General features: G+C 37.9%; 1 protein-coding gene across 1 annotated transcript in view; it reads left to right on the forward strand.

The window, feature by feature from the left end:
• The window catches only part of LOC127026228 (potassium voltage-gated channel subfamily KQT member 1-like), a 517,151-nt gene that overhangs the window by 292,733 nt on the left and 196,723 nt on the right, over nt 1-27,695 (forward strand). The window contains exons 14-17 of the mRNA XM_050911412.1: nt 2,237-2,312; nt 5,916-6,010; nt 7,012-7,052; nt 16,097-16,158. Coding sequence (XP_050767369.1) covers nt 2,237-2,312; nt 5,916-6,010; nt 7,012-7,052; nt 16,097-16,158 — 274 coding nt within the window. The remainder of the gene's footprint in view (nt 1-2,236; nt 2,313-5,915; nt 6,011-7,011; nt 7,053-16,096; nt 16,159-27,695) is intronic.

Genomic DNA, 27,695 nt, shown 5'->3' on the forward strand with positions numbered 1-27,695 from the left:
AAGCCAGATTTCATGTATTTCTGTCCCTCAGTTTACTACTAGTGACCATCAAATCTGAACAGTAACTTAGTCCTTTTTCAAAATTTCCTCCCAATGAGATTGGTGAGAATTTTGCCAGTTGGAACAGGCCAATATCAAGTGCTTTTGAATTATAGTCGGGTGATTTTCCTTGCTATATTTCACAAATAAATAACTTTTCTCTCTAAAAATGAGGCCTGTTCAACTGTGCATCAGGTTCCAAGAGTCAGCCTCATGGTTTTGGACACTTAAACTTGATAACACTTTGGAAAAAGTTCATCGCTTCAGATTTCTGCTGAAGGAGGGGAATTAGGGGGAAATTACTGCCTTGGTTTGTTTCCATCTCTGACTTCTTTAAGCTTATCTATTTGAGGCTGTTTAAACAATGCATGAACCATCTCATATGGATTACCCTAAAAAAACCCCTCTTAAGTACATATATGAAGTCTCACATCATTTAGAGCTAGGGGATAATTTCAAGCATTTATCTTAACTGGTACACAAAAGAGGTAGGCTAAACCCTAAACCTTAAATTGTGATTCTTTTCTGGTTATAAATATATATATATATATTACTTGTACTTTCTACAGACAAAGATTTCTCTATCAAGTATGTGCCATTTACAAGCAGAATGTTGTCTCCATTCTAGTCACCAGTCACAGGACCTCTGCTGGGGCCCTGAGTGTCAAGCTGAGAGCTTTTCTTTCACCATAATAAAGGTCCTGTAGGCTAAACTACTGGTAGTCCCTCAGTGACACTTCTGAAATCCCTTTGATGGGCTTACACAAATGCAAAGATTCATACTTAGCAATGCTGTTGAGGGTATACAACAATGACTGTTCTTGAATTGTGCTCACCCTGCATTGTCTTCAGTGTGTTTGCATGTGTGAGTGTATATATATGGATACGTGCATGAATATATATAGATATATGAAGTGTGAGGATATATGTAGTATAGACACCTGAGTTTCACACATATTTGTGCATGTATTTAATATTAAACTGGGACTTGAAATAGAAAGAGCAAGAAAAAGCTACTGGAAGCTTATTTTTAAAACCCTGTTCCTATAGCTGTAGTATCTCACCCAATCAGAAGCACTAATTTTGTCAAGGAGAAATTATAAAAATGAAAAAAGATGCTAGTTCTTAAATACAAACCTTGTTTGTTTAGCTTTTATTTACTTCACTTCAAAATAATACACTGTAATCTTCCTACTTTTTAAAGACTTTATCTCTAAACTGTGGCATCCAAGTAGGTGGCCTACCCAATACTTCCTTTTCCCCAGTCAGATACACTGGGAAGAGGCGGCAGATTGTGTTTTCAGGAGACTTGAGAAACTTGCTGGCAAGCTTTCCTAGGGTTATCATCACATGTCAAAGATGATGTCTGTGTAGAACATAGATTTCCTAACAATGCGGCTTCCTTGGAAGGAAAATTTTGTTTTCTTTAGTTCACTCATTTTGAATGAATGAAGAAGTCCATGGGGAAGGAGTCAGTCCTTAAATAAATTACTTGTTCTTGTAATTACCATATTCCTGCTTCCTCTCTACCCCTCCAAAATTCACCATAAATAAGAGGGTGCGGTAATTAATTGCCAGCCAAGTGGCACAATTAATGTTCTGCAAATATAGTATCCTCTGGGTGAAGTGATATTGCTAAGTTATAATACGTCCAGTTCTATGTTTGAATACCAATACAGACAGCCACATGCACACACACACGTGTGCCGAGAGGGTGTGTGTTAATTTTTTTTTTTTTAGATGTGATACTTCAATTTTTCTTTCCTTCTTAGAGAATTCAAAATACTTTTTAAAGGACTTAATTTCTGTGCAATAGAGCTCATGGGCAAACACTCAATAAATGCAAAATAAGGAATGCAGTCATGGTTCTAAAAACATTTCACATTCTTCAAACTGATGCCAGTTGTATGTATTGACAGTAATCCTGTCTAATCCCCTCCACATGTATTATCTTTGTATACCTGCTTTCATTGTCTCACTTACCAGTTTTTTATACTTAGAACCACAATATACAAGAGGGTAAAGCAACAGAACAAAATACACGTGCACACACAGTGTCTTATGCTACAATTTTGCATTGTAGACATAAAACATGTTTGTAGATTTTGGGGCTTAGAGTCAACATCTTCCATTAAGACTTTTTTCCTACTTTTTTTTTCCCCCACTGGTGTACAACTGTGTTTGTCTTTCTTGGCAGATTAACTGAAGCACATCGAACAGCTGTAAAAGTCATCAGGAGAATGCAGTATTTTGTAGCCAGAAGAAAATTTCAGGTAAGCAGCACCATTAACCATAAGTACAATTTGTAAGCTTAAATATATGACATTGAAAGTGCTCTGAGAGTGAACTTGTCTTTGTGCATGCAGTTGTAATAAGTCAAAGGTACTGTTTGGCTGTCGGCCTTATACTTGCCCTATGTGGATTTTTTCATAGCATGGGCAAAACTGTCAACTGTCCATGGGTGTAGTACGATACGAAAACCTTCTGAATTTGTGGAGTCATATTTATTTTTCAGTTCTCTTTTTTACTGCATTTGTTTTTTTGGGGTTCTGTTTGTTTGTTTGTTTTACTATACTGACCAATATATAAACTACTTACCCATCTACTAGAAGAAGTGAAGAAAAGACTGTTGGAGTGTCTGCTAAAATATTGTCACTGTCTATACTGATCATCTAACAACTGGTTAGAGAATGTTCAACTAATTGCGTGCTATGCATAGCTGATAGATCAATAGACCTTACTTATGAGTACTATGCTGTGTAAAGTTGCTTTCACATTTGTGGCCCACATTTCCAAATTTGTTTCCCAGAATGGGACAACATAGAAAGGCTGCATTTTATAAAATTGTGGAGCATCTGCCCTCTGGAAATTTGCTGTCTTTATGAAGTCTTAAGTTAAATTTCTCAATCAGGTTACAAAGTGCTCAAACTAAGCGTGCTGCATTGGAAAAACTGTCTTATTTTGCCTGTTTACTAAGGCCCATTATGATAAAACTTGTTTGTAATGTGATTCTGGTATCATCATTCTCATCACCCATGTGCTGGTGATGCCATGGAAATGAATAATTAACTTCTGGCCTGATTTTCAAAGCCCCTGTTATTTCCATCTGAAGGTTCATGCTTTTTTGTCCAAGACAGTCCACTGCAAGTTAATCAACTTTCCTAATCCTTTTGAAGAGGTTTTAAAAAGATAAAGCAAGAACCTAAATTTCAAGCAAGTTTGATTAGAGCTGAACACTTAATTGTAAGGGATAGAAGTCTGAGATAAGCTCACAGCGCTCAGAAGACTCTGAATTAGGGCAGACAGAATAGTACATACATTTCCCAAGCTCATGCAGAAATGTATCTTCAGATGACCTTACCTTATGAAAGAAGACTAGGAGAAGTCAGTTTGTTTAACTCAGCAAAGAACAGGAGAGCAGGATTATATTGTAAATACACCAGAGAGATAAACACTATGGGAAATTAAAAAAAAAAAAAAAAAAAAAGAAAAAAGAAAGAAAATTAAAGACACCATTCCTGGAAAATAAAATCAGTATATAAGTGAGTTAGGATAAAAATTAGGATATTTCAAACCACCAGAGACCTAATGTTCTGGAGCTGTCAGCCAATAGCAGTCATGCCAAACCTTAAAAACTGAACTTGATCAGTCTATGGAGAGGATTCTGTGAGTTGGTGTTAGTGATAGGGAAGAAGAAGATGGAATTATCTTCCGTTTTTTTCTTTCTTGGGGCTGTGAAATATAGCTTATGGGACTCCCCATGTTAATTAGATTTTGGAAGTTCAAAGCCAGGTAACATAATTTTAGTTTTCTGTTAGGAGCTCTGAGCACACTGGATGTAGAATGCTGAGCCCAAATGGCCAGGATTTGGGATTATGGACAGAATGGACAGAATGAAAGTTAAAGAAGTTCTTCAAGTTCTGCATTTACCAAACCTCCCTGGAAGCCCATTACCTCCCACCTTAAGTTGTATTATACTAGCATTTCCTAATAAAAACATGACAAGAGATTGTGCCAAAGTTTGGCAGGACATAAGATGCATAGATCTAAAGCTTTATGGGAAAAGAGGAGTGAAAAATGGTGAAAGTTGGAAGGATGGTTTTACTATGCTTTAGAGAGGACTCAGGCAGACTGCGGTGTATAGTACTTTGCAACTATAGGATTCAGAGCTGATGATTTGGTGAAAGGGATAACAGATAGAGGACTTCTTTTGAGGGAGAAAAGAAATTTCATTGGGAATGAGTAGAATTAATTATGCACATAGTAGCCCATGGGGAAAGGAGGTGGGGGAAAATCCCCAGCACATCTAGGCTCTGCGCCATGCATCGTGTTTAAATAGAGAGTGTCCAAAGGAAAGGACAGAGGATTTAGCCAAAATGCTCTCAAAGCACCCCCGCTAGTCAATCTAAAGAGTGATACTGGCACTGTTTCTCTGGGTGAAGACAATAGGCTGCTTTTCTGGCCAGAAATAGTGATGTGTCAGCGTCTGCAAAATGTGAAGCTAGGGAAGGCAAAAAAAAAAAAAAGGCGATAAACTGAAAGCTGAAACCTCCCTCCCCTGCAAAGTCTCTCTTCTCACAAATGCACACAAACGTACACGCACACTACCAAAGCCATGAACTCTTCTGAAAGTAATAATGCAGGTAAGTGCTGACGGCTGAGAGCAAGGAAAGCATTTTATCACGAAGAGCTTTTGCTTCTTCATTCATTTTAGAGGATTTGTTTCCATTCCAGTTCCATGCTTTCATTTGAAATTTCTAGGATCCTGTGGCTGCCTTCCAAGCATGACTCCAGCACATACTGTAGGTGTTCAATGCATGTGTGCAGTGGTGCATGCTAATGGCTCTGGCTGAAGCTGTGACAGAGTGGAAACAGACAACAAGATGACTAATGAGCTGTTTTCAGTAATTTCCAATTACTAGATTTGCAGTTTACCTTTCTTTTTTTTCTTCTTTTCTTGAGTCAGAGCCAAAAAGGAGACATCTTGCCCCACATTTCCCATAGGGGTTAGTATGGCTCTGAAAATGCTGGTATTTTCGAAAGGACATCATTTGCGTTTATTCTGACACACACACACATTAATTTTACTTGATAGTATTTTACCATGCTGCGCTTTTTATAATCACATCACTTTATGCATATTCTCTAGACTTGTTTCAAAATTCTGCCTTAGCAGTTATAGCAAGAAACCAGAGCTTGGCAGAAGCATGTTGTTTCTCATTAGAATGGGAATAAAGCTGGGCAGATGGCAGGTTTTTAGCGCTCTTGCATTTTTTATCTGTCCTTTTTTATTTATTTGAATTGCACCTTTTTTCCTGACCTCGTAGGTATCATTAAAGACAAAGAAGCTCAAACAAAATCTACATGCAGCACTCAGCAGGCTTATGCAAAGCATCTGTCCTCCCAGTTACTTAAGCAATAATATTTCTGTCACCAGACATCTTTAGTCTCTAGAGGCATTTGATTCTGGGTCCAAGTGTTATGAATTGGGCCTATCTCTGTGGTTCAGTCCTCTGACATGATTAACGTATGGTTTTGGAATGAGCCAAGAGATATTGCACATGATAGTCTTAGATAAATTATATATCTTGGTTTTGTGTTTTTTAAATACTCTGTGAAGGTCTAATATTTTGCTCAGTATGAAGTAACATGAAGACATGACTCTAACTGACAGTAATGGGAATCATTTGGCTCCATCTCCACAATAAATATGCACTCCTACAATGCCTACATATTTTTATTCATTGCAACAACCAGTGCAAAATGGCAAGCAAATAACCTCTGGAAGATAAAAAATAGAATGAAGTCCAGTCTGAAATAAAAATCAAGTTTAAACTATACTTACCTTTCAATTTCATGTATGACTCCTTTCACAGCAAGCTCGGAAACCATATGACGTCCGTGATGTGATTGAACAGTACTCACAAGGACACCTCAATATGATGGTTCGGATAAAAGAACTTCAAAGAAGGTAGGCCCTGTCTACCTCATGAAATATTTGATTTCTCTGGTGCCAGCTGGCTTTAGGAGAGATGTGTACTTAATGAACAGTAATTGTCCAAAATTGCAAGCACAACAGGGAGTACAATATCTACAGGATTTAACTTGGAGTCATTTTTAACCCTTTTTATGACCAAGTTTACAATTATCCTTTATCCTCCTCTCCTCCTCCTCCTCCAAGTGAAATTAAAAGAAATTAAGGTGCATGCTGTGAAGTTTATAGTATGAAGTGAGCTTTTCTGCCCTCTTCTTAGAAAAGGAAAACTTTTCAAATAATGATTTACCTTTCTGTCCCCTCTCTGTGGTTCTCCACAATTGACAGCGATCTGGTTCGCTTGTGCTCCCCTCTCTATCTGGAACTTTTCCCTTCCCACATTTCTCCATGCACATGCTTTCTCCAAGTTTGGGGAAGGCAGCTGAAATATTTTGCCACAAAACTATTCTCTTCTGTTTCAGCACAAAGTGCTTTTCTCTTTATAAATTAACACTGTGGACTGGGACACCAGACTGAACTCCTCTGGCCCTTAAATGAAAAGAAAAAAAAAAAAAACTTCTATTGAATGGAATCTACTGTGTCAACATATATAGATATTAAATCTGCCTGCATGAGATTCAAGGAATAGTTGCAAATGTTATTAAGAAGCCATTCTGTTTGTATAGTCTTTGTTACTAGATTACATATGACACAGGAGAACTATGTTTTAGTTACAACATGAAAGTCTAAGAAATCAAATATTAGTACTCATGAAAATAACAATAATAATATGGTTTGATTTTGGAAAAAACTCTAAAGAACTAAACTGCTGACTGTACATGCAGAAAATCATGCTAGTCTCATGTTTTTACTTGCTTTGTTTTAGGTTTAAACCTACTGTAAATTCTCACGTAAATTATGCTGCTATGGTTTTCCTAGCAACAGAGTTTAAGTTGCTTGATAATTGCACTGCTGGTAATTCTCTGTTTGCTTTTCAGATTGGACCATTCCTTGGGAAAGCCAGGCCTTTTCCTCCCAGGTATAGTGACTGCATTTTATGAAAAATTATTAGCTTCATAACTTTGTGAAAATACCCATGGCTGCAGTAATATGGATTTATAATCCAGCCAATTATGTATTAATATATAATTCTGTTAATAAGCCCTGGAACAACTGTGGAAAGATAAATACCTCGCATTCAGGTGGTAGTGGAGTAAATGGAAATTAAGAAAAAATGTTAAAAATGTGTATCAGTGCACGATGAGTTGGAAACATATTGCTGGAAACTTTTCCACAAAAATATTCTTTCTAAATCTTTTGTGCTGGGGTTAGAATAAATGTTGGTTCCACTTAAAAAGATTTCTTCCTTTCTGAACAACCTACGGATTTCAGTTTTGGAAAGCTCAAAGGAAGATCAAGGGTACCATTCAGGAAGAACTGGGATAGCCTTGAAAGCTAGAGTGATAGAAGTGTTATGAAATTCAATCATAAAAAATGCAAGATCAGGCATGGGGAAACTAATAAAAAAAATCTCCTACATGCTAATAGTGGTGAACAGTCTGGAATGTCTGAGAAAAAGAAAGGCCTGGTCTGCTAATTAATTGTAAGAAAATGTCAACTAAATGTAAGAAAATGCTGTGATATATCCATGAAAAAATTAGTCTGATCCTAGGATCAGGAGAGAGATTTTCAAGACACACAGGGAAGTATACATGTCTTTGCACACGACTCAGGTAATGCCTTATGTGGCATATTGTGCAAAAATTTGATTCCACGTCTTTAGGAAAGACTAACTGCAACAAAAATAGGGAAGAAATACTAGGATCACTAGGGAAAAGGAGAACCTATTCTATTAGTGGGAAACAGAAGTTTGGTCTTTTTAACCTAGCAAAACAAAGGGCTGGAAAGGGTTGTCTGTTAATTCTGCAAGGGGAGTAATTACCTGTGAGGCAAAAGGAATACATAAGGGAAAGGTCAGTGCAAGCAGAAGAACAAATCTTTGTGAACTGGCCATAAATACATTTAAGCTGAAAATGTATGGCCAGGAGGGAAGTCCCTGGCCATGCACAGTGGTGAGATTCTGGGAAAACCTTGTGGTGGGAATCATGGAGATCAGAAACCTGAGTGCTTGTATGGGAAGGACTGAAAGAAGTGTTTATTTTTTATTGCAAGAGGTTGACTTCAACTTTCCAGAGGCCCTGTCTCATTCTCTGAACCTACAAGCTCAAAAGTGACTTAGGAACTGAAGTCCCATAAGTGACTTTGAGCACTCATGGGCATAAGTGTAACTGGGGTTGCCAAAGTTATTTCAGAGCCTTTAAAAAATGCCGTATTATCAGTGGTTAAAATGGCTTATACTATCAGAATGAGGAGCACATCTCAAAACACATTTTTAACATCTGATTGCTGCAGAAGGCTTAGTAGTACAATCCTTTTTCCCTGTAGCTGAGCTGGTTTTGGACCACAGGAAAATAATCCGTCAGCTTGAATACATCTATAAATATTTATGCTTGGGAATTCATTCCACAATCTGCAAGCTAAATTTATGGAAAAACTTTGCTTACCTCCAAGAATGTATTATTTTACTTCAAATGTAACATTACCAAATTAGAACTGTAATTTGTGCTCAAGAAGACTAGTATTAAAGGCACTTTTTGTGAAACAGCTTCTTGTTTCAGAGGTGAGGAATAATTAGAAGTGTTGGCTGCAAAGCAGCTAATTGTGAAATAATGTTCTGAGAAGTTTGGGAAGCTGAAGATGTTCAGGAAGTTTAGTCTCACCAAATGTTGGGTCAAAAGGGTCATAGCAACTATTGGGAGGATCTTAGGTGGGTCTGTGGATTTAAACAAGTGTTCGAAATGTTCAAGTGTTGAAAAGAGTCTAAAGTACCGAGGAAGAGCCATGGGGTTGTGTCTATGATTGATTCAGTCCTGGGCAACTCATATGCAAAGCCTACACTAGAACACTGGACAACAGAAGCAACATGAATGATCTACCTGTAGGCCTGAGGTTACACAGCAACTTGCTGTACAAGCCACGTCCTGGAGAGACAGCCTGCAAATACAGCCCCAGATGACTGGGGGTGGGGAGGGGAGTTCAAGTCAAAATCTGCCACGTTTTTTATCATTCATTATCATTTTTTATCAAAAATTCTTGCTTTGATTTAATATGTGGAAAAAACCCACTGGCTTCCAGAGATAAGTTGGTTTAGGCTCATCTTCAGAATTCACGATGGATAGTCTTACTGTGGAGAGCATCACAGGACTTCAGCTATATTTGGGAAAGCCATAATCTGTGCTCTGGAGAAGAATATGGCATCTGTATCCATGCAACTAGCTTCCCTTGTTAGTCTTTTCTTGCAACATTACTGCTGAATAGCTGCTTTGAGACAGCTCTTAGGTGCAAAAGCATGGTGGCCCTGCTAAGAATGATGTCTGCCTCCACAGCATGCCAACTCTACAAAGTTGTACCTCTTGCAAAGACATATGGCTCTGCCCTCAAGTGGACTGAATAGATACTGACTGGGAAAGGTAAAATGGTTGTTAGGGATGCACAACCTGGTAAGCTCAGTTATGGGTTGCAAGACTAAAACCAAAAGTTATTTGATCGAGTAGTTATTTTATCTAAACCCTCCACAAATCCAAAAACAAGATAAACAGTTCCAGATAAATGGTCTGCAGAACGAAAACTAGTTGATTAGTCCCAGCATTATCCAACCCACTAATAATCAAGTGATGAATAGTGATGCGTGGTTATAGTATTGGTCTGCTTTGGGTGGAAACAGACTCTTGCACTGTCCTCCTCCTCTGGAAAAAGAGTTCTTCCTGAGTTTTCCTCAGAATGGATGGCTTATTCTACATTGAAAATATATTTTCAATATGATATTTTTCCAGTTCAAAGGCATTGCTAAAAACCTCATTTGTCAACAATATGGGTGTTTCCTCCAGACTGTGTTGTTTTTGTGTTGATGGCAAGCAAAAGAGAAATGACAATGCAAAGAAAAGTAAACTGCCAAGGAGAAAAACATGAGAAGAATTTTCCTTTCCAGCTCCTTTTTTTTCCTGTTTTATTATACTCCCATTCAAAGAATCCTAAGGTCTGATTCCAAGCCTGTTGAAATGAATGGGAGTCTTTCCAGTGACCTCAGTGGGTTTTGGATCAGGCTGTTACTGAAACCTTGTTGTCAACTTTGATAATATTATATGAAGTAATTGCAATGTGTCTATAGTATTATTACCTTTCAAAAGTGAATGATCTCATAAAAGATCCAGAATCTGAACTCACTGGAAGCAATTATTGTTATTTTTCAAGTTAGTTTCTCAAAGATAAAAAGCACTAAAAGCTGTGTTAAAACAAGATAAGGATACAAGAACAGAATAAAAGCTGTGCTGGGTCAGACCAGTCCTGACTCCGACAGCGCCAAAAGCAAGGTGCTTTGGGAAATGTATAAAAAAAGGGCATGCATAAGCCTCTAACCTTCCTGTAAGCTTTCAGCCATTTGCAGATCAGAGACTTCCTGACATGGTTTCTGTGTGTTTAGTAATCCTAACTGGTTTGTCCTCAACAAGCTTGCCTGGTTTCCCCTGTAAACTTTTAACATCTGCGATATTTTGTGACAAGAATTTTCAGGATTTAAGTTTCACATACACGTATTGTGAGGAATCATACCTTTCTGCTTGTTCTGGTCTTGGCATCTACTAGCTTTCTTTGAAACTCCAAGGATCAGGAGTGGACTTAAAAACATGAAGATAATGAATGAATTTTCCAAAGACTTGAATCCCATTTTTATGAGTATACCCAGAAGACTGTGTCTTAGTTTCATTGAAAGCCCATCTCAGTATTCCAGGTAACGCAGTTTTGTAAGATGAAACAAAGATTCCTGTAATAGTAAACAAATCCCTTAATAATTGAAAGTGTTGATATAGAGGCAAAGCATATGTTCATAAAATTTATTGAATTAACAAAGCAGACACTTATGTAATGGTACAAATAAGAAGAGTGTAATACTTGACCTTCACTACACATGATGGAGTTAATTGCTTTTGAATGCAATTTTTGAGACTTACTATAGTTTTTCAGGGGCAAAGGTGAAGAATAATGTCAAGGTAAAACAAAAGATCCACTGTTTGGGTTCAGAAAAGTACACAAAAGGCTGATGTTTATCTGCAGTTCATCTGAACCTCTTGGGTCTGCATAACACAGGTGGGAATCCCTGGAGAAAAAGGCTTTCTTGTAAAATTTTGACAGTTCCATTGTTTGCTTTTTTTTCCATTAAATGCCACCTAAGCTTTCTGATGCTATTTCCTTCCCAGCTGTTAAGAAGAAGTTGGGTCACAATATATTTTAAAGCATAATAAATATGCTTAGTTTAATTTTTATCTTTTTCAGTCGATTAATGTTTGAAATGAGAGATACCCATATTTCTGCAGGAACTGATTTATTCTGCCCCTCCTGGAGAGAAAATCCATGGGAAATTGGTCAAAAATAAAACCACTTAGGACATTTTCTGTAGATGTCAGGTATTCACAATCTTGTCTCTGAAAGTTCAATTCATTACTGGGGTTGGTCTACCTCAGTGCAAGGAGCCAGCAGAAATATCACATATATCCTACTTCGAGGGCTTGGAAAATGCAGCTAATTTACTGTTCATCCAGGTCCTCCTAACAGTATTGAATTGCATTCTTAATAAAAAGCTAATAAAGAAGCTTGCATTTCATTTTGAATTTGGTATATTAATTGTTTTATACATGGTATAATGATAGTGTGTCTAAATCCTGCCATCAGCACCTTCTGGAGGAAGGGCAGAAGTGTGATGTAGTTCATACCAGATTCAGTGTATATGGCTTCTCTCTAATAAATCGATTAGATTGTTCCTCGTGAGCCACTTGAGCAAATTGTGTCATCTCAGAGGCTGGATAAATGAAGCAGGTAGGCAGAGAGACCTTTTGTTTAGGGCTGTTGTATTTGTTGAAAGGTGATTGCATGTCTTTAACCTGGCAAGTTACTCACTGCAGCTAGATTTTTGCAACTTGAAAAAGCTAGAAATTTCTACTTTCAGTGTATACTGTTGAACCTTCATCATGGAACAGTTAGCTTTATCACAAAGTTTTCTGTGTAGCAGTACAGCCTTCTAAACTAAAATATTTTGGTAGTTTACTTTTTTAATTTTCTTCAGGCTGTCCAAGGGAAATCACAAGTGCCTGATCTAGGACTATGTCTTACCTCTTTTGAATTTCTTCTACCTATCAGTTGTAAAAGCCTCTGGCTGACAAGAAAAGAGACTCAAGTCAAAAGTCATGATGCCTAAGGCAACTTTGTTATTTGCTATTTTATGGATCCAGGGTTTAAAAGGGCAATCCTGACTTGCGTTTTCAGAAGCACACCTGGTTTATAAACCTAAGAATCTAGATCCTGCCATAAGCTCATCACAGTTTTCCCTACATAGAGCTTTTACAGAACTGGAACAAATACAGATCCAGAAGGCTGTAGTTGCATTGAGTTAGACAAAAGAAGTTAGTGGTATCTCTTCTGCTATCCTGCTTTCTGTAGTCCCAGTACTGAACTTGATATAATTTGCTGAGGTTTGAGATGTCTTTAGCAATCTGGAGTATCCTGGGTGTCACAATGTTCAAATTCCTCATTTTCTGCTTAAAAAAATTTATGGCTTTCAGATAAATTTTAAAATTTTTGAGTTAGCTCCCTTCTAGCTGTACACACCATAAAAGTAAAAATCATGGAAGGACTTTTACTCTGTAAAAGCAGAGTGGATCGTTTCCAGCTTTTATCATTTTCAGACCATCTCTCTGCAATTCGTTCACTGTCCTAATGCTCCCCATAAGTATTTTTTCTAACCAAAGAAAAAAAAATATTTTCTTAAAAGTTTGGTATATTCTGATGAGATGGAGCACACTGATTGAGTAAAAAATTAAGATTATGGTGCTTTCCCTCATTTGATTTGCTCTTTTCCTCTTACTTGTTTCAGATGGTAATTGCTGGTTTTTGTAAAAGAAAACAAACTTGAATAACAAGTAATATGTCATTTATATCATGTGCTTCCATTTGGGGAAGAAGTTGGGGATGGCCTTTCTTGTTTTCTCAACTGGTGTGGGGAATACCTAAAAATTTTTAATTTTTTTTACAAGGGGCATCTCTTGCTGTTCACTAGAAAAAGAGATGGGACATCTTTGTGAAAATACTAGGAAATAAATACAGGATCATGTTGTTGTGAAAGTAGTATGGTATGTATACTCAGGAAGGCGTAGACTTTCAGGGAAGAAATTTATATATTAATAAAGATGAGAAATGGACTAGATGACCCAAGAACTATTCAGTCTCCTGAAGTATAATGCCTATTGCTTATATATTAGTGTTTTATCTGATTCAAGTCTAAGTATATAAAATGATGGGTTTGTATCATACCAGCCATGTGATACAAGCTTGTTTCAAGATTTTTTTTTAATTCTGAGCTAAAATTTGTCCATATGTATTTTCATCCAGTTATAAATAATTGTGCCTCCTTTCATGATGATCATGCATGTTTCCTTTGTGTCTGTGCCTTTCACATATATGTACACAGTTACTGGATTGCTTAGCTGGTCTATCTGTTTTATTGCAGATCAACACAAAGAACAGACAAAACTCAATACTAAAAGAAAGTTATTTTGGATTACAAAGCCAAGAATGTAAAAATTAAGACATTTCAGATTTATAGATAGCCATGCAATCTTTTCAATGATGTAAAAGCAAATAATCTAATGTAGGAAGTCTAAAATCATATATCTTGAAAAGAGTCGAGAGAGAAAGGATAAACATGCGATAGAAATCAACTGTACTAGAGCAAAGTTATCTGAACTTCTGCCCACCCCTCTTACACATTTGTATACGCTATTGCACCATTGTATACACACCCCATTTACTTTTAAAGGTGGTCTTTATTAGAGGAAAATGCTTGTAAATTAGAACTGAATGCTGATTTAAATGAAGGCTAATAAGAAATGGGAAAGACTGCAGTCTTTTGTGACTTATACAGCCTGTATGCCAATAAAGGGGTGGACATGACACAGCTACGTGCATGTATATCATTCTTTTCGATTCATCTGATAGGACTGCCACATGCTACAAAATAGCTTCTTACTGCTTATGTTTCCTATTTTCTTGTTTTCTGTTCCACACCACATTCGAGAATAACTAAAATAGGAAACATTATTAACTTGGTTTGGTTGTTTTGGTATGTCTTGGTGATTATATGAAGGATGTAATTAGAGCTGGTGAGGAAATTATTATTATTTAAAAAAACCCAACACCTTATTGGAATATTTCTTCAGGTTTAGGGGGCTTTTTGGTTTTAGACCTAAACAAAAACACTACCTACCCACTGCTGTTCAAATCACATCCCAATTTAGAAATCCTTAAAGGCATGTTTTTTTCTGGTATATACTTTGAAGGATGATAAGTGTCTACATATTTACTAACTAGAAAGTAGACTGCAGAGTAAATTATTTCATTTTAGGCAGAGATGAATACATAGATAAACTTGAGCCTCAGCCACTTACATTTTAAGAGATTTCTGTGGTTGTGAACTAATGAATGATGAACAGCACACATGTATGAGCCAAGCTGTCATTTATTTTCTGTCCCCGCACAGTGTCCTTGAACAATCTTTGAATTTTCTCTTCTTATGGTATTTATTCCTGCGGGTTCTCTGATGAAACACTTCTCCTTTCTAATGCCTGCACAGAGCTGCCAAGGGTCCATGACCTTTTTAATATTCTAGGTGGTCTGTAGAGAAGAAGGAAAGCAAGGAGAGTACTCTTGCCAGCACTGCTTTTTGCTAAAGTCTTCTTCTAAGGTTGTGACGCATACAGTACAAGTTACCTCGAGATGAACTTTTGCTGCAAATATATCACTAAACATATCACACTAGCAAACATACACACTGGTAATGGTAATGGTAAAGCAAGTACCATTCACCGAGAAATGCAAGAATGTGAGTTCCCTGCAGAATGAGCACACATAGAGGCAGTTACGGTGGACACTGATGCACTGTAAATTCACATCTTAGCCTGCCTTCCAGTAAGCCCTTCACATTGTGCTCATGCCCTAAGCAAAGTGGACTTAAATAGCTTTAAAAACCAAAGCTCAGCCACTCATAAAAGTGAAGTAATTTATGGAACAAACAAGGAGTAATTACTCCAGCCCAGTATTGGAAATACAGTTTAGTAGAGAAAAATGTGTCCAACTTCCATTGACATAGGCTTCTAAGTTACTTTAGTATTGGGGGGTGGTTTTTTTCTTGTGAATATTTTCTCCCAGCTCAGAATATATGTGGTTTTGTGCTTCATTCCCTGAGAAATAACACCCCCAAACTATGGCATTCCTTTGTGATTGGCCATGTAAACACAAAGAATAGACCCCATTTTACATGTTTTTCAATCTTGGCTCCCAGTCCCACCATTTGCAGTGTGCAAGTGAAACAAATTGCATAACTGGGCTTTAATAACCAGGTCTTATAAAGGCTAGGAGGGAAAATGAGGATGGAGATGCAAGGGCTTTTCCCAGTGTCACTCATTTGCAGAGAGGAGAAAGATCTCTGCCACTGCAGCCCTGGAACCCCTGGTAGTGCTGCCTCCTACATCTACAACCTCAGTTGAAAACTATTGTGATTTCTTTATGTATAGAAAGTGTACATTGCTCATGTCAATGATATTCAAAATGGGGGATATGCCTAGGGAGCATGCCTATTCCATCTAACTACATGCAGTTAATTGAGATAATTAAACAAGGAATCAAGTTACCTCAGACACTATCTGTAGTCCTTCATGTCCACAGACTACCTCTACCAAGGTCCAGGTTGCCCTTTAGACTAAATTAACCATGTTAGTTAGACAAATTAATTCTCTTCTCACCAACTACCCTCTTTCACTTCCGTACACCATGAAGAAATTCTTTCTTGTTATGTTCATGTTATTTATACTACCCTACTATTACCAGCTTCTTTTTTGCTTTAAATACTATAGATATAATTCTTAGTTTGAGTTTATTCTCCACCTAATGAATGTCCCATTTTTATTCTTCTTTATTTAGAAAAAGGGGTAGACAAAGGATACTACACTGTAGGAGCCAGACTGATCCGGCTAGAGGATAAGGTAAGTGCATGAAAGCTTTTTTTTTTTCCCTGAGTAATGATATCTGATCTACAGACGTGCAAGATAGTATCTTGGCATGATTTACTTTAGAATTACAGGGCACTATAATAAAGAATAATATCCTGATTTTTGTAAGGGAGTTGATGAAGTATCATGTGCATGTTGTTCAGCATTAACCATTTACCTGCCATACAAATTTGGTTCTTGATTTTAAAAGAGACTACTTTCATGTTGAAGCCAAATCACACATCTTGTAGATAAGTACTGTGAACTGACAAGGTGTTTGTCATACAAGAATTAGTGAGTTAAACAGAAAGGCTAGTATCAGGAGTCTTTGCAAATAGCAACAGTTGATATCTCAGTTAATAATCTTGAGGTTCTTTAATGTTTACTGCATTTTTTCCCCTGTGCAGTTATCTTTGCATCAGTTCTGCCCCTCCCCCACTGTCTTCTCTCCAAGAATATGTTCATCTTTGTTATTAATTAGAGTTACTTAGAAGTATGCTTGAAGGCCAAAGCTCAGTGAGGCTCTATTGTTTTAGACCTATTCCAAACATCCTCAAGAGATTTTCCCACTCAAGTGATAACAAAAATACAAGTTTGCTTAAAACTAGGAATCTATTTCTCTAATAGTTTTTTGGTGAGCTCTCTTACCTACCCGTAAAAACTGGTGTCCCTCGAACAGTGTGCTTTCTGTGGACAGTAGCAGCACAGTAGCTTTGGTATCTGGTATGATGTAACAGCCAAGACAAAAGTCCATCTGAATTTAACATATCCATTGCCTATTTGTATCCTTGTCTTACCCAAACTTGTCATGCAAATTTTCTTTTCATTTTTTTCTGGGGAAGCGGAGTGAGAAGGAAAGAGGAAGGAAACTTTTCATTATTCTTAAGAAGAACTGTGCATCTTGCCAAAAAGCAGGAATTGAAATGAAACAAATAATACAATTAGTCCCTCTCTTGCCTAATATCTAATGATCATTGCTAGGACAACATTGGAAATATGTGACGCTGTGATGTCAAAGGACAGATTTTCTTTGACTTTTAGCTTTCCTGGACAGTGTCAGAGAATGAGCTTCACAGACAAAGACAAATTATCTCAGTTAACTTTTAGAGTGGATTAGTCCCTTGTGCAGACACACTCATTTGAAGTGAAAACGGCTTTCGTTCAGATTACCTTAATTCACTGCAAAAGAGATATATTGCTCTCTAGCCTCTGTATATTCTGTAAATTCATACCACTAGTTCATGCAGATTTCTTGAATATGCATATATAGAGAAACCCACAATACAGATTTGAAAATTTAGCAATAAAAGTATCTGTGACAACAGTTCGATTACTTTGTGTGGGAAATATTGCTACTATTGTAAATACTTCTGGAAGCAGTTGTTCATAGTCTCCTGACTGCTCCATATTTATGAAGAAGAGAGGTCAGAAAGTTGTTAATGTGTCTGGCATTGGTCCAGCTTTAGCACAATATGCTGTGGATTTGATAACTTTTTATTTCAAAGCCTTAATTAGAGTACTGCAGAGGTATCTTGGTGTGAGAAGAGGAACATTACAGGAGATGCCAGTGTATGCAGTGAATACTGCAGTGACTGATCTCTGTTGCAGGTATCTGCTTATCATCTGCCTTTACAGCTTAAACCTGCTAGAAAACTGAACTCTACCTGATTCAAAAAGGTTATCATTTTCATTAATACTGCCTCCGTGTAAGTGCTTAGAGATGATGAAGCCACATGGTTTCGTCTTCTCATGTTAAATGTCTATTGTAAGCATGTGGTAACTAGTCTTTAGCAGGGATTCACAACAACGTTCTCAGAACAACAGTCATGCAAGTTAAAAAAACCCAATGGTATAGCCATCTTAACGTCATTTAAGCATGATCTAAATATAGTTGGCGCAAGCTCAAACCATTAGTGTGGGCAAGACCTAGCTGCTATTTTGTTTGAAGAATTAAACTGTAGTGCTTTAACTGACTGCATATTGTATGGGAACTGGTGATTTCTATCTCTCTACTTATTGTTCTGGAGAAAACAAATAGAAGGGAATAAAAATATGTCAAGATATCTTCATAAGATGACTCTATAGAAGACAGTCAGTCATTGCAGCTTCCTTTTTGTTCTCAGACCAAACTACAAATGTAAAATAAAATGCTAGAGTCTGATGGGACCCAGGGCATTTGTTCTTTCAGTACAAATTAACCTTCTTTTAGGTGTACAGGGCTTCATTCCCACATTCCTGCTAAGAAAGTAGACACAGTGCACAAAAAGGGCAAACATTTGTTGTGTTAGTTTGTTCGGGGTTTTGGTGGTGTGAGTTTGTTGGGGGGGGGTGTTGTATTTGCATCTTTTGGGCACATATGCTAAAACACATACGTTTACATAGTGAAAACAAAGTTAAGCTTCCCAGATATCTCTGTTTTAATGGGACAATAGAAATGACCGCATCCTGCTGTCAAACAGCTTCCCCTAAACTATTTTCCCATGTTTCATGAGCTCTTCTGCTTTAATAGTTCACTGTGTAGTAGCTGCTGTGTGCCCAAATGTGAAACAATATGGGAGTCAGGAAGGACAAGCTGGGTTTCAACCTCTGAGGAGAATAAATGAAGCAAGGGCATGTCTGACATCAGGCTCCAGCTGGTGGTGAAAAATGATCTCCCCCTTGGAACTAGAAAACCTTTGGGATCAGCCTCTTCCCCCTGGAGAAATTATTTTAACATTCAGTCACCCAGTATAGTCATGGCAGCCTCCCAACCAAGTGACACATCTGATAAAATGACACATTTTTGAACAAAGGCCAGTTGGTGTAGACTGATAAAAATGCAGTGTGGATTTGAACATTTCATCTGCTTGAAAATCTGCATCAATAAGCTATTAGTACACCTCTAGCCCAGACTGATCTTTCCCACCCGCATTTTCCAGTTCATTTGTTCTAGTTTTTTCTCCAAAAGGGAGTCAGAATGTAATTTACCCATTCAGAGCTGTGCGTTGTTCTGCATAAAGCCATAATTACTCTTTTTATAAATTTTGAGAGAGGGAGAAGCGTACATTTCTGATGGTTAAGATGAACTTCATTCCCTTGAGAGGTTTGCTACTATTTGAGCTAAAATGTGGGATTTGCTGTGTAGAAGGGCATAGGCACAGATCTCTGAAGTGGTTGCTTAGTGATAGATAAAAGCTTTGAGGAAAAATGTTTCAAAGGTTCAAAGATAACAACCTTCCATTCATGTGGCACGAGCAGCATTGTCTACAGCCTCTCTTTTGTGACCATCCGGGCTCCGTATGTAAGTTTAAGGTAACAAGGAAGAGGTAAGAACAAGTTTGTGTAGGATGAAGCACCATGAGAGTCCAGCATAAAGCAGAGTTGAAATACACTTGTATCACTTTGCTTTTAAGCAGAAAAAGAAAGGGATAAAATGTATGGTGGCAGTTTCCAGACAATATGTAAAACCCTTTTTCGCAACATCAGTGCTGTGTAAGGCTTTACTCCTTTCATTAACATGGCATGTTGCATAGTGTAAGTTTACCCGTAACACTTTTCAACCTGTTTTTCCCTGCGGAGGGTATAAAAATCTTATTTTGTTGTGGTCAGCATAATAACCTAGTGTGGTTCTTTTCATAAAAACACTGAGATGTTTAGAGAAAGAATGGGGCTTCTTTCCCAACACGTGATGTGTGCCATTTGGCCGACCCTTTCCTTAGTTCGATGGCAGGGTTTAATTTTAAATTGCGGTATGTAGCCATTGACAGATTCTTTTGAAATGTATTAAGAGGGAGATTGGTTCCAAGATGATGTTCCAGAGCTGGCGTTAGTTTCTTTTCAAAATTGTAAACTAATGCTTCTTTATGATGAAATGAGTATTCTTTCTTTTTTTTTCTTTTCAAAATTAGAAACAAAAATCGTGGTGTGCTATGTCAAACTGCACAGCAACCTATAAATAAAAACAGGAGAGAAAAGAATCTATAAATGAAAGGTTAGACGGGACAGCTGTGTTGTCTTTGAAAAAGAAATCTATTAGGTATTTTTATAATTATATGGCAGTCTTCTTTATGTGGTATTTACAGTTATGATTTACGTCCATATTACCATAACTATTTCCATACTTGTAGACAACATGTGATAATGCTGGGAGCCAAAAGCAACCATTTGGTAGCATTTAAAAAATGCAGAAACACTAAGAGAAAACAGGGCAGTAAAGCAGAACCCTTCTGAGCTTTATCCATCTGCGTAATGCGAGCCAGAACAAAAGTGTCGTCCAACATAAACAAATGTAGAGGTTGGATTGTGGTGGTAAACTTTCTCTTTACCAATTTAAACACTCGTTTTAAAGTTGGGAGCTAAAAAGATGGGCTCAGAGAAGAGTGGTATTTTCCTACCATCTTATTCCTACTGGATAACAAAGGAGAGATGGATGTTAGTGAATCTGACTCCTGCTGTGATTACATCAGGAGTCATTAAATAGTAAATTATTTATCATGACAGTGCCTGCAAGCACCACCATAGTGAAGGCCCTGTCAGAATTTCCATTATAAACCCCTAATTTGTGGGTGGGGTGATGGGCATAACTGAACTGCATTAAAAAAAAAACAAGGGAAAAAGCTGAAAATTGGTGCACAATGAGTCAGTTGCAAAATGAACATGCTACATTTTTGAGGTTTCAAGAATGTGTCTGAAATAAACCCAACAAATGCATTTGTTAACAATAACATATTTTGGCACTAAGGTGTTTGTGGGTTGTTTGCCCCCAGTTCATTAAAGATTGAGTCATTCCATAATATAAAGCTTTTCAGAAGGCTTTTTGCATATGGGCGTTATGTGGAATTTCTTAGCTACTAAAACAGGCTGATAGCTCTTAAAAGTAGCTATCCAAGTTGCACTGCCATTCCTTCCTGTAAATAGAAAATACGTTTCATCCTGGCCCTCTATGTTTTGCAAACATGCATGAACACTGCTGATTTTCGGAGTATCTCTTCTCAACACAAATGTGTGTAAGTCAATAATTAACATAGCTAATGTGACTTGCAGTTACTAGTATATCTCTTGTGAAGAAGGTGTATTGCTTGTTGTATGTGTTCTTGGAGCATGCCATGTTCAGTTCAAGGAGATGGACAGGAGGTTCACAGGGAGAGATGCTATGAATGTGTATTTGGAATGGGATGCCAATAAACACAGTCAAAGCCTGATCTCATTTACTCCAGACCACTCCAGCACAAATCCATTGATTTTGCACCATACCCATGAAGTCATTAGATTTTTATTTTTAAGCTGTTGCCTAATTAAAAAAAAACGCCTGATGCTTCAAGCCAAATTGTGCTTCCGTTCATGCCAGTGGAGTTACTCAGGATTTACGCAGGTGTAAATTGCAGCAAATTTCTTACATGGCTTTAAACAAGATTCCAGCTCATGTCTTCACATCCTGCTCGACAGAAGTGAATTGACAGAGATGAGGTGAAAGCAGAAATGGGGACTCAAAGAGTTCAGAATTAATCTGAGTGAAATCATATTTTTCATCTATTATGTCTAAGTGAATTTTTGTGGTATGCTGGGGATATAAGGTACCTTAGACCTGACATTGTGCATGCATTCTTGTACTAGAACATCAAGACAGGTTTTTAATCTGAAAACCAAGTAATGCTGATTTAACAGCTTAGATCTCAGCCACACAGCTTTTCTACTTTGCTAGTTGACTTAATGCAGAGAGCCTGGACTTCTTTTGACTCTCTGGGACGGTTTTATGCTTCTCAGATAAACCTTGTTTAATATGGTTGAGAGGGAAAGGCTGGTTTTGAGCTGCCTGGTTGTGATGGTAATGTCTGAAGGATCAGGCAAAAATAAGACCTAACTCTGATACGCCTTTCAAGCAAAAGGAAAGAATAGATAGATCATATATTCTGAAGCATATGTGAAAGAATCCTGCCTGAATTCTTCTCTTATGGTTCTTGTTATGGAGCCTTATCATATGTGGTACTTGGTAGCACCCTCCTATTATTAAGGTTGTACACCACTTTCCATTATAGAGCTCTATTTTCGGTTGCTTACATCTTTGCCAAACTTTAGCCATCTGGGCTGAAATTCTCCAAGGCAGATGTCTGCCTCAGGCTGAGATTTTTTGGAAAATTTATGTCAGTGTGGGTCATCCTTTCTATATCACAGTAACCTGACCCACTGTGAAGATTCTCCCAAAAGTAAACATAAAAATGTTGATGGAAAACACTTGAGCTTCTTCTAAATTTGAGCAAGAAAATTGGACAGAAATGGAATATTATCTGCCATTCTTGAAACCCAGAGGCCTGATCCAAAACATAGTGAACTCAGCAGGAGGCTTTCACATGGATCAGGCCCTGATTTTTAATGGGTGAGGGAGCAAAGAGTTTTGCATAGTGAACATTTGCCAAAACGCAATTCACCACCGTAAATCAAATGTTAAATAATTCCAAAGCCCAATAAATGAGCATGCAGATGGCACTGTCTGCTCCCCAGTGATTGCACTGACTGTTGATTAGGATCCAGCTTGAATAGTTCGATCTCATTTATAGCAGTCTCAAGGATTGCTGTGATTAGGCAATTGGTGCAATCTAGTTGCTTTTCTGTTCTCTTGGCTGAAACTCCTCTGGTGGAACCAAAACCACCCAGCAAATGCTGCCCGTGACACCTTGGAGCATGCTGGGGTGGGGGGAGGCAGGGGCTCACAACCATATGCTGCATAGCAGCCTGAAATCAGTTTGCAGCTACCTTACATTTAATAAAAAACAAGAAGAGTGTTTTGCAGAAGATGTACTACTCTACACTAATGCTCCTTGAGGAGAGCACACAGATTAACTGTGAATACCAAGGAAGATAGCAACAGCAACATGATTTAGGGCTGCTGGTAAATAACGGAGCCTTTGGGGAAGGGAATCATTCACGGGCTGTTACAGTATTGGAAATCTAATCCATATCGATGTGCCTGGGCTGTTTAACCTGCAGGGAAAAGGTCCTGGAAATAGCAGTGTTGACCACAAAGGCTGTGGTTGAGGGACCCTGTCCACCTCTTCCTGTTCTCCACCAAAACCTTCCCAGCATCACAACTGGTTTTAACTGAAATTGGGAAAGGGGTCATGAGCTTAGATATGTTGATTTCCTGTAAGTTTTAGAGAAAATAAGTGCCTGGGTAGAGGGCAGACACTCTGTTAATTCCCCTGCTCCCAGAAGAAAAGACCGCAGTGTGAGCGTGGCTCTTCTCAGGTGCCAGAGAGTCCGGCCACAAATGTATAGGAAACAAAGCTCTGTTAGTTCTGTTGCTTGTGAAGCAATGAAGCAATATATTTACTATCGCTGGGTGAAAAAAAATATTTTTACCTTAAGAGTATTTTGGAGATCTTGACAATTTTTTTTGATAAAAAGTCAAATCCTCCCACAAAGAGCTTTGACCTGAACTTCCAAAGAATAACAGAAATCAGGTCAGCTATAAGTATTTTGCTTCTATCTTTTTTTAATTTTTAATAGGTTATTCCAAATTAACTTGGAGTTCTAAATGATCGGTCATCCTGGTCCCCAAAACAAAATGCCTTTATTTAAAATGTAAAAATGGAGTATTGCAACAATTCTTCTATCCTGTTCAAATTAAAAAAAAAAAAATTATAAATTCATTAAACCTGTCTTTTCTTGTTGACAGCTTTTTAAAAATTGTTATTTTCTAGTGGAAATAAATTTTATTTGAACAGCTTTTATGACCTCCAATTGTTGCCAATGTTAATTTAATTTAGAAAGCTATTTTCAAAAATAGATTTTGTAGCTGTTCTTAGTTGGTTATGGCTGTATGCTGCAAGTGATGCCCTCTCTACAGACAAGTTGAGAATTTTCCTTTGGAATATTTCTCCATCTGAAAATGACAATTTGTTTCCAATGGAACATTTTTTGAAAAGGTGTCACATTCTATTGAACTGTATTTTAAATCATATACTGAAAGAAAGTGTTTCCAATTTTCCACTTCAGAGCGACTTTCTGAAAATCAGAATTGGGGTGAAATAGTCTGATTTTTCTCAGCATTTCAGTTGAACTGATTTGTTTCTAATTCATTTGTTTAAAATTGTTATTATTTCATTCTGGTTTTGAATGAAAGACATTCCTGCATCATGAAGAATTCACAGAGAACACAGAGAAATTTTCTTATAGGAAAAAGAGTAATTTTCCTCTAGTACTCCTGACTTCAGAATTGCTGTGGTTGTTTCACCTACCACATTTTTCAGATCAGTAATTTAAAGGGCAGTTTTAATATTATTTGAATGCTGTGTAATATTGACCTCTAATTCCTCTTGATCCGGGGAAGTACACTGGAAAACCCCAGATTTACATGATTCAAATGGTTACCAGAATAGCAGTTGGGTTTATGTTTCATGCAAGAACTGTGATGCTGAGTCAGAGCAAACATCTGTTTAGTCCTGGAGCTATTCTGTTGCTGCTGATGGCCAGTATCAGATGCTAAGGGATGGACTAGAAGAATAGATTGAGTCTAAATTGCTATAACTAGTCTCTGGGTATTTGCAATGGATTATATATAATAAGCAGTATGAAGAATACTGCTGTACAAGGCAAGTTACAGGATGACACAGCTCTGTAAAAGAAAAGAAAAGAAAAGAAAAAAAACCAAACGAAAAAACGCACCAAGATACAGTGGAGTACTGTGGCAACCTGCCCTGACATGTTGGCTGTATCAAGGGAAGAAAATTTTCACTCGACGGTTAATTCGTATAAAGGACTTCATATAAAGGCTTATGAGGTAAGGGAGAGAGAGATAAAATGTCAACAAACTGAGAAACTCTTTTCTCCCTATACTTACCACTAGGTTGTTATTTGCAACACATAGCTTTAAATTTTGTGTAGCAGGAAAATAGTGAGCAGATCAGTAATACATACTCACTTCTACAACATAATTACTTTTCCTACTAGTAAATAATGTTGATAAATTATATTCATATTTTTCTTGTTTAGAAGTTTGGTTTTGATTTCAGTGATGTGTTCTGGGGTGTTTTAGTAAAACACGTTAGTCAATGTGTCTGTTACACACTGCAGTCCTTCGAGACGAGAACAAGGGGACTGGGTTCTGAGTCTGAGGAGGTGAAGTGGCGTAGAGTACCTCAGATCTCTTCTGATCATGTAGGTACAGTGCTTAGTTTATTACAAGCTTGATCCTCGAGTGTATTTTTATGCAATGTCAGAATACAATTAAATAATACTAAACCACTAAGCAGTTTATCTAGGGATTTATTCATGGTCTTGTAGTTGAAGAACTGTGCTTTTTTCTTTATCAGCAAGTGTTTTTCTGCAGGTTAAAATGGCTTTGTGTGGAATGGTCATGACTGTGAATAGACTGAAAGAAAGGAAGCACGGTCTGTTGGCTCACACACTGAGCTCCAGCTTCAGAAATCCAGGGTGCTCTGCCAGAGAACCTCAGCCCAAAAGCAAACAAGACATAGTCTCCCCCTCTATAAAACAATACTTCGCTACTTCAGTTACTATAAGGTACTGAGATACTATCATACAGGGAGACGTATAAATACCTTATCTAGAAGTATGTCACGCAACATCTAGAGATATTCCTCATAGCCTCAAATACTGCTTTCTTAAGAGTCCAATACCCTTCTGTGGACTAAGCGATCCTAAACATCTCTTCTTTAATCTTTCTTTGAACTTAAAATGCCTGTCTCTGCCCGTGAAGTAAACTATCTGCTGTCACATCAGGCTATAGCCAACATTCTCAATTCTATGGTTGTGGTGCCATAAAATATCTTGGGATCACAGGGTAATTCAGCTTGGAGGGGACCTCAGGAGGTTGTTTACACTGCAGCACCGCACCATCTCTGCTGTGGGTCTAGCATACTTCTCTAGTAATATCCTGTAGCTTGTAGATGAAGAAATAATCACTAAAAATGTGCTGACAGGCTTTGCTCCTGTTTAAGGGTCATCATTAAGTACCAAATTGGCAGGTCTGTGTTTGTTTCTGAGACCTGCAGCCCACCGTTAAAGTGCACATATGGAACATGGCAGTGTCTTGGGCCTCGGTGTTTTCAAAACCTGACAACTAGATGTACTGAAAATTCTGTCATATTTTCTCGTTCGAAAAATACTAACAAAAAAAGGAGGCTATAACTGACATAAAAAGAACTGTTTTCTTCAAGAAGTGAAGCATACATCAATGGCATGTAAAGCAAGTTTAACAGGAACGGAAAGTGGCCAAAACAGTGTCATTTAAAATGTGGACTAGTACAGAGCCATGCTGTTGCTGCCAGGTCAGGTTAAATGTCTGATCAGATCTCCATCTGGATTCAGGATCTGGCTCACACAGCTTTCCTGCCTCTTCAGGAGTAAAGATTGCAAGCTATCAGCTCTGCGGTAATATCACAAGTTTCCTACTACTCTGCGTGTTTCTTAAGGCTTCGGTATCTGAAGACATGCAATTATGTGAGAATTCTTAAAATTGCTCATTTCTAGCCCTCGCTGTGGAGATACACATGAAAAGCAGACACCCTGAAGCCTCAAAACTCAACAAAGAAATAGGATGAACATAAAATGTATGGCGTGTATTTAAAATGTTAGGCTTTTTAAGACAGTCTAGTTGTACTGATTGTAAATAGCTCTAGCAGACACTGATTTATATTGCTACACACCGTCCAAGGGAGGCAGAAAAGCCAGCTGGAAGGCCAAGTAAATGCTCAAAACTAGAGCACCCTGGCCTCTGCCACTGTAAGTACATTGCCAGCTGCACTGCAGCTAGGAAGTTTAACCTGAGTTCAGGTATCTCCCAAGCAGCAGACACTGCCATGAGGACATACCCTAGGAGGCAGCAGAAGCCCATGTTCTTTCGTAGCAACTCAGAACACATCAACCGTCTTTAAATTTCCTACTCTGCCTTGCCATGAGCTGCTTATTAATGTCAGTTTTGTTACTGACTTTCAAGGTGCTTAGCAGCTGCAGCCTTTACATGCTTTGCACAACTTGTCGCTGTATGTATCTGGAGAGTTTCTAAAGCCACAAGCAGCAAGTCTTTTCGCCTGTAAAAGGCTAAACCTGTAACCTATAGTAAGATTGAGTGGGTGCCATACAAAGAGCATTAACATCTTTGTGCAGTGTTCAGTTTGACTCAGTATTTGCAATCAAACAGAAGAAATAGCTGTTTTCTCTGGTCTTGTTTCAAAAATCTGTAGTACCATAGAAGGAGGATGGTCCTTGATGAGTACCCAGAAACTGAAGCACAGCTGTCTTTTCCCAGCACCACCACACATACCTGAAATTAGTCTGGGCAAGCCAGTTAGAAACCATTTTTTGAAGGGCAGAAGGACTATATCCAAAGAGTATGCTCACCATAAAGCCAAATTTATAATTACCATATAAATGGGATATCCATCTTCAGAAATGAATGGCTAGGTAGGCAAGACCACAGTAATGCCCTGAGGATATGCATTTCTGGGCCCCCCTTAGCTCTGACCTGTCCATTCACCCTCATCATTAAATTAGTGGGCAACTGCCTCAGGGTAACAGCATGCGTCCAGTGTGGG

The sequence above is a fragment of the Gymnogyps californianus genome, chromosome 1 (genome assembly GCF_018139145.2).
Source record: "Gymnogyps californianus isolate 813 chromosome 1, ASM1813914v2, whole genome shotgun sequence".
Lineage (NCBI taxonomy): Eukaryota > Metazoa > Chordata > Aves > Accipitriformes > Cathartidae > Gymnogyps > Gymnogyps californianus.